At 34.8% G+C, this 7,947-nt stretch overlaps 2 protein-coding genes across 2 annotated transcripts in view; one reads left to right on the top strand and one right to left on the bottom strand.

Moving 5' to 3' along the window:
* LOC107592896 (period circadian protein homolog 3-like) overlaps positions 1-3,476 on the top strand; it is a 30,897-nt gene extending 27,421 nt beyond the window's left edge. The window contains exon 21 of the mRNA XM_016282472.1: positions 2,526-3,476. Within this exon, the coding sequence (XP_016137958.1) occupies positions 2,526-2,756 (231 nt within the window). The 3' untranslated portion in view covers positions 2,757-3,476. The remainder of the gene's footprint in view (positions 1-2,525) is intronic.
* A 1,281-nt stretch (positions 3,477-4,757) lies between these two features.
* LOC107592911 (prepro-urotensin II-beta-like) overlaps positions 4,758-7,947 on the bottom strand; it is a 12,967-nt gene continuing 9,777 nt past the window's right edge. The window contains exons 3-4 of the mRNA XM_016282488.1: positions 4,967-5,010; positions 4,758-4,876 (exon numbers count right to left, since the gene is read on the bottom strand). Coding sequence (XP_016137974.1) covers positions 4,775-4,876; positions 4,967-5,010 — 146 coding nt within the window. The 3' untranslated portion in view covers positions 4,758-4,774. The remainder of the gene's footprint in view (positions 4,877-4,966; positions 5,011-7,947) is intronic.

Here is a 7,947-nt window from a genome sequence, read left to right as displayed (position 1 = left end):
TGTTGGTCCATTGTGTTTTTTGAAAACCAACGTCACTGCACCCGTTTACCAAGAAATTTTGGAGCACTTCATGCTTCCTTCTGCTGACCAGCTTTTTGAAGATGCTGATTTCATTTTCCAGCAGGATTTGGCACCTGCCCACACTGCCAAAAGAACCAAAAGTTGGTTAAATGGCCATGGTGTTGGTGTGCTTGACTGGCCAGCAAACTCACCAGACCTGAACCCCATAGAGAATCTGTGGTAATTCAAAGTATTCTAATTTGTTGAGATAGCGAATTGGTGGGTTTTTGTTAAATGTGAGCCAAAATCATCACAATTAAAAGAACCACAGACTTAAACTACTTCAGTCTGTGTGCATTGAATTTATTTAAAACACGAGTTTCACAATTTGAGTTGAATTACTGAAATAAATGAACTTTTTCACGACATTCTAATTTATTGAGATGCACCTCTATGTAACATTATCAGCCGATATTTGAGATGGCCTACTGATAACTGGTTCCTTGGCCAGAGGAGCAATTATAATAATGCACATTTTCCACATATGACTTGGATCTGAATTTAATAAAACAAAAATTCTCTACAGTGAGTGAAAGGAGATGCTTGACTTTCAGTAAATTACGTTGTTCCTTATCAGCAGTTATTGTAGTCTCTGGAAACTATTATATATAATAAATATATATATAATCCAAAGACTGAAATATATATATATATATAGTATTAGTAATTTTTGCATTTTACGATACCATTTTAATATTTCGTTTTTGTGTGTGTTTTTGTCTTTTTTTTTTATTTGTTATTGATTTATTATTTTAAATGTCTATATGGTTTTTATTCATTTTTATTTTAGTTTTAGTTATTTTAGTACATCGAGTTAGGCTAAATGTTGCTTTGAAAACTAGCTGAATATAAAATGTATATTTTTAGATATTTTTTCAAGTAAAAATATTTTTATGGTTTTAGTTTTAGTTAACTATAATACTCCTGCTCATCAGGACCTTGTGTGTTTTATTTTACATTTATTTAATATCTGGTTTGCAACTCTGTTAACAACATTTTTAATATGTCCAAATTACATTGCAAAATATGAAAATGTATAAAAATATATGAAAATATATTCATAGTTACAAATATTTTTGGTTACACTTTATTTTAAGGTGTCCTTGTTACAGTGCAATTATACATTTAAGTACTGAGTAATATAAATTAACTACATGTACTAACTGTATGATTAGGGTTAGGATTAGGGTTTGGTTAGGGTTACTTGCATGTAATTATGCATAATTTATTGTTGTTATAATAGCAAGTACATGTAACATGTGCAACATGGACACCTTAAAATAAAGTGTTACCATATTTTTCTATAATTAACTTGATAGACGTCATCAAAATATTTGTTACAAGTCCCCCTGTAGTCAAATATTTTATCCCTTAAAACTTATCTTTGATCATCAAAATGGCATATTTAAATGTTTTTTCTTGTGAAAATAATTTTGTCATGCCTTAAAATAGATTGAATGTAACAACACCCTTGCCTCATTTACTATACGCGGATCTATGAATATGCAAATTAGCCCCGCCTCCACTCAGTCACACCAGCCTCCTGATCCACTGAACTGTAGTAACCACGGAACAATGGCATACACGGATAATGACTGATAAAACTATGTTTTTACTAGCAGGCAACTACAGTGAATACTGTAACATTCGTTAAAGTTACTTAATTGACGATGTTGTGTCCTAAAATGCCTCGTAGACTCGAATACAGCCGTTTGTGATTCTTAATTTGCACCCGCGAGCAATGCATGTGAAGTGCAGAGGTGCGTCTGACTCCAGGCTTCTTTTACACTGTTGCCACGGGTTATAATGCAAGTTAGCGGTTCTAAATTCACATTAAACCACGGCTTCATGGGTTTTTTGCTTTAATTTATCTTTGGTTTTGTGCTGGTATCGGTATATTTTGCATGCTAGTGATACGAATCGATCCCTTGACGTGATTGGTTATTGAATTGTGACGTAGCAAACCGAGTGCTGTTTCAAACCGCGTTTCTGGGACAGCCTTTGGGAAACTACAGTTTTAAGGAGAAAATACTCAGCAATGGTGTTGATTAATGGATTGGCACATGGTTTGTCTAAAAGCATATTTAAAACACCACATAGACAAATAAACAACTTAAAAACTTGATTTTCACTACAGGGGGACTTTAAGATAATATGATTTGATTTTAATTATTACTGATTGTTATATCCAGTCAAAAATGTCAAGACCACTGAGGGTCTAGTATTGCTATTAATCATTTGCACCAAGTTTGGGGTTGGTAAGGTTTTTGTAAGCTCTCTCTTATTCTCACCAGTGTAAAATAACTATTTAAAATGTAATTCATTCTTGAATTTTCAGCATCATTAATCCAGTCTTCAGTGTCACATGATCCTTCAGAAATCATTCCAATATGCTGATTTGCTGCTTTGCATCATTCGACCGCTGTCTTCATTGTGTCTCATCATGATCTAATATCTTTTTTTAGTGTTGTGTGAGATGTACCACCGTGGAACCGGGCGAGGAACTGAATCTTCAGACTGACTCTCCAAACCCTCCGACTCCTGACAGCTCCTGTCCGCCAGACCCAACACCGACACCTGACCGCAGACCCTGCTGGACCGCCGGCCTTCTGGGACTCAGTGATTCTTCTGCTCTCAGCTGGGAATCGTGGGAAGAGATGGACGCCCGCAACCGCGTGTCTCATATTTCCTCCTGAAGTCACGAAACGAGGAGAGCCCTTTGCACTCGATCAGACCACGTCAGAGTGAGTTTGGACACTCGCAGAAGACGTCACATGACCATGCATTTCTCTCTGCTGTTCTCCGTTACAGTCCATGGACCCAAACAACTATGAATATCAGACTATAATTTGGTAGTCACCAGTGTGGCTCTTATTATTTTTAAACTGTTGCCCGAATGTTTTTTTTTTTTTTTTAAGATAACTTTTTGTTAATTAATAATGTGTCCTCTACTGAATCTTGCAGGCTCAGGAGGGTTCATGATCTCCTAGAAGTACCTGTAATGAGTTTCCTGATCACTTGCGTATAAATGCGTATAAATGTCCCACAATGCTGCAACATCCTTTGCAGTTACTAAAGAACATAAGCACTCACCGCCAAAATCTAAAAGCATCTACGAATGGAAATGAATGATATTTGGTCCAGAACACAAAGATCTTCATTCCTTATTGAGCTCATCCAATCCAAATGGATTAGTTTTTCCGTCAGTGTGTTTGTTTATTTTTCTGTTCTCAATTTCAAATGTTTCTTCCACTGTACATGTGACTGAACGATGTCAAGCAATGTCTTACTATGGTATAAAACTAAAGTAATGGTGTAATTTGAATATACAGACATTTTTCTCTTGTGTATGTTGGGTTGATTGCTGTACTTGTACCTGGGTCACATTTCGTCACACAAAAAAAAAATAAAAAGATATATAAAATTTACATGTAAAAAATGATTACAATTTTAGAACCATTTATTTTCATTATGTGAATTTAGGGAAAAAAATAATCTGATTAATTGTGAAAATGCAAAAATAGCAATGCATTCTTAACGGTTCTTAAAATTATTTTTATATATGAATTAATAATAATAATATTAATATTATATAAAATATATATTTTTATATTATTATTATTATATTTTCTGATATTTCTGTTGAATTGTGACCTAAACACTCTCAGAAAAAAGGTACAATAGCTGTCACTGGGGCAATACCCTTTAAAAGGTACAACTTTGTATCTTCTTTACCACTACAGAGTCCATATTAGTACTTCAAAGGTATATATATATATATTAGTATCTGTACCTTTATTTCTGAGAGTGTAAATATATAAAACTTCTCAAATCCATCATAAAGTACCCAAAAAAATACTCTGCCATTTACCATACGATTTTCACCAAACCTAATTTTCTCTTATCTTGTCTTTTTTTATTTATTGATCTGTTGTGTTCAGAAAAGTGTGTGTGTGTGTGAGTGTGAGTGAGTGAGTGAGTGTGGGTGTGTGTGTGTGTGTGTGTGTGTGTCTGTGTCAGAGACAATGTGTGTCGTTGTGAGCGTGTTTCCTGTAGTGTTCCAGTTATCAGAATAGATGTTGTTCCTTTCGAGTGAGTGAGTGTGTGTGTGTGTGTGTGTGTGTGTGTCTGTGTCAGAGACAATGTGTGTCGTTGTGAGCGTGTTTCCTGTAGTGTTCCAGTTGTCAGAATAGATGTTGTTCCTTTCTGCTTTTTAGGTTGTTGCAGTAACAGAGAACTGCCAGAGGCCCAATTACTGACCTGTCAGTCCCACCCGACAGAAAAAGTTTTGTGATCAAAGAGACATTTTTGTACAGTTTTTAGAAAGAAATGTAAATATCGCTCCAATGTATTTTACGAAAAAAGGTGCAAAATACCACAAACTGTATTAAAAAAGCCATTTTGTGTCAAATTCAGGGAAGTATTTTGTGACACCACATGATAGCTATGAATAAAACACCACAATGATTTAAACTGTTCTTCTTAAATATGATCCTCATATTTCTCAGTATTTTCTTTTGTATTTTGATAGTCAAAGTAATAAGCACGCAATAACTTGCAACTCTTTTAAATATATTTACTTTATTTACATCAAAGCTTAAAGCTTGTACAGGTATGTACAAATAAATTATCCTCTATTTTTCCTACAAACATAAACATATCTTTTGCAAATCAGGCCCACAGAGCTTGTGCACGAGTGTTCTCACGGGATGTTTCAGACACAGTATTTCCAGAAACACTCTGTGTTGCTGCCTCGTTTGCGGTACTGCTTCCTGCTGCCCAGGAAACGGCTCATCAACGGCTTTTCCAGCAACACCTGAACGACAAACACGAGTCAATATGTTTCAATAAACCTTCATCTCTGTCTGTTGATATAATGTTGCATGGGTTTCATTAAATCACTCACTTCTTTTGCAGCTTTACTCGGGACAAATCCAGCTGTTCTGAGACCTGAGAGGGAGACGAAGAACAAGACCAGCTGAGAGTGAGTTACATCCAGCTGTGCTGATGTCAGTCCCATCTGTTATTATAACCAGTGGTGGAAATGGCCAAAATTCACTGGGGGGACTCTAGATCAAAGGGGGGGGGGGGCTTTCAGATGTATTTAATTATAAAAACCCTTATATAATCTATAGTAACATTAAACTTACTTCATACTGCAATTCTGCACCTGCAATTCTGGCCAAATTAAAGATACGTTGTGTGTGAATTTGCACGTTATAATTAAACAGCATTAATGACCCCTGTTTTTATTTTTTTTAAAACTGATTTGATTAGTGAAATGAAAGAATGATTTAATAAAAAATGAGAATGATTATTGTTTCTAATTGGCCTTGTTAGCAAAGCCCTCAAAACACTTCTTATTTAGTGGTACAGTATTGCATGATTTGTAGATTATATTTAATAGTTTACACTTTGCCAGAACATTTGCAATTAGTTTTTAAAAGGTAACATGACATTCTTAAGTTCTCGCTAATGCTTACATTTCTTTTCAGGAGCACTTGTGCTCTTACTTTAAAAAAAAAAAATAATAATAATTAGGAACACCTGATCAATGACAGAAATTAATCTTCAATTTATTAATCTTATAATAAGGTGATATTTGACTCCTTCATTTTAAAAAAAAAAAAATCATTGTAATGCCATTTTTCTAACTTTATTAAATGTCATATTTTGTGCCAAAAAAAAATTAGATTTACAAATGTTTATCAAAATTTGTAATTAAACAAATTCAACTAAAATGATAAGATACAATCACAAAGAATAAGTTACCAGTCAAATTAAACATCAACAATTCATCTTTGCACGGCACAAAAGCGCACAAATGTGGAATATTTACAGACCTTTTGACAAGACTCATAGGCGTAGTTTGCGGGTGGGACGGGTGGGACATGTCCCCACCACTTTTTGCCAGGGTCGATATTGTCCCTACCACTTTTTAAAAGTAATTGAAAAATATATTGCGGAAGGTAGGCTATGAATTAAAGGCAAAATAAGATCAACAAATCATTCTTCATAACCTAATTAGGGTGATAAAAAATAAATGAATATATTTTATTGTAAAACCTGACAAGATCGTGAAATCGAAAGTGAAAGCATCGGAAGGCTTATAACATGGCAAAAGAGGAACTCCCATTCACAAAATTCAAATCACAAATAATACTACTGATGAAAAAGAACGGGTTGAATGTTAACTACTTTCGTTTCCATATAACTATAAACTACCATAAAATTTAATCAGCGTGCATTGATTAACAGCATGTTGTAGCGCAAAAAAAACAAAAAACAAAAACGTGCTTGTGCAGCCAACTTAGAAAGTTAATCACAAAAGAGCCAGCAATGGGAAGAATGAGTCTGGAGCCCTGAATTGCCCAGCTCCCTCTGTCAATGATCTACTTGCGTTCAAAATTCTCTGGCACCACCCCTGGTACATCGATGTATTTTTGAAAAGCAAAAATTAAGTTTGTTCAACTCTAAACCCAGTCCCCAAGTAAATTAGGTTATTAAATAAACTAGCAAAACGAGTTGCGCGGTGTCCCCACCAGTTTTCAAAGCAAAGTTAAGCCACTGGGTGGCATTAATGTATAATGTCATAATCTCATAATGTCAGTGTTATCAGATTAATGTTTTAAATATAAAAGTTTTGAATATAGAAATGTTAAAGATTTAAATGGCTCAATTTATACTTTAAAAATGAAACTGAAACCGCCAGTAGGTGGCAGCATGTCAAAGTCTTGGTTAGTGATTCATTTATTTAATCGATTTGTTCAAACGGCTGATTCATTTAGGAAGGAAGCAAGTGACTCTCTTTATGAGTGTGTCATTGAATCATTGACTCACTGGATTTGTTCAAAAATGCAGATTCATTCATAAACGAAACACCGCTGTGTTTGAATGGAGATGCGCAGCGGTTCAGCTGTGGATTTGTTTGGAACTATTTTTTTGACAATAGAGCACAATCAGACAACAGTGTTTCTAAAATGTAAGTCACTTTAATAGTAACTTTTTTATCAAATCAAAAATATATAAAACTGTTCCATAAAATCAATATCACATTTGCTAACTCTGTCACCCGTCTTCATCGCGATCTCACAAACTTGCATTTTAATTAATGAAGCTCTCAACACTGCACACTGAATTTATTATTTACATCTCTACACTTTGTTATAATGAATGACAAACAGCAGTCTGCTTTCACAATCTGTTCTGTGAAGAGCAGGACACGCACCGATAGAGAAGCATTTCTATTGGCTGCAGTCTGCAGGTATTAAAGCAAAAGACGACATTGCGCAGCTAACCATATTCCGCTACGTTTTTAGTCTACATTACCCTACGTTTTATATACAGAACTGGGGTCGCTTTCGTAGACTTTTGATTGGATAAAGTATAGAAATCACTTTAATTTCCAATAGAACCTAACCAGTTGGAAGTGAAACGCCGTCCCCCCTCGAAATTCACTCCCCGGACTTGAACTAATTCAATATATATAAAAAAAAAATTATAATAGTATCTAAATAAGATTGGACCAGCTCACCGTCACTGCTGATGTCCCCAGTGATGAGGGACGGGTAACCGAATCCCACGCCGCCCTGGGACAGATACGCTTGCTCTGAGTAACTCAGGTCTTCTGGACTGACCACCTGCTCCTCTTCTACAAGAACTACAGGTGAACATGACATACAATACCACTGAAGAACATTTATGAGTTGTTCCCTTAAGAAGTTTTTTGTACCTGATGTGATACTTTAGATTTATAAGGATGGTGTATTCAGTGGTATATTTGAATGCAAACAGGCTGATTCAATCTTATTAAACCATTTATTTAATATATTTAAAATATACTTTTTTTCTTAAATATATACAGTAGTCAACATTTGAAGTGGATCA

The sequence above is a fragment of the Sinocyclocheilus grahami genome, unplaced genomic scaffold, assembly GCF_001515645.1.
Source record: "Sinocyclocheilus grahami isolate Dianchi unplaced genomic scaffold, SAMN03320097.WGS_v1.1 scaffold160.1, whole genome shotgun sequence".
Lineage (NCBI taxonomy): Eukaryota > Metazoa > Chordata > Actinopteri > Cypriniformes > Cyprinidae > Sinocyclocheilus > Sinocyclocheilus grahami.
Note: the sequence above shows the minus strand (reverse complement) of the source record. Positions and strands in the feature narration are given on the sequence as shown.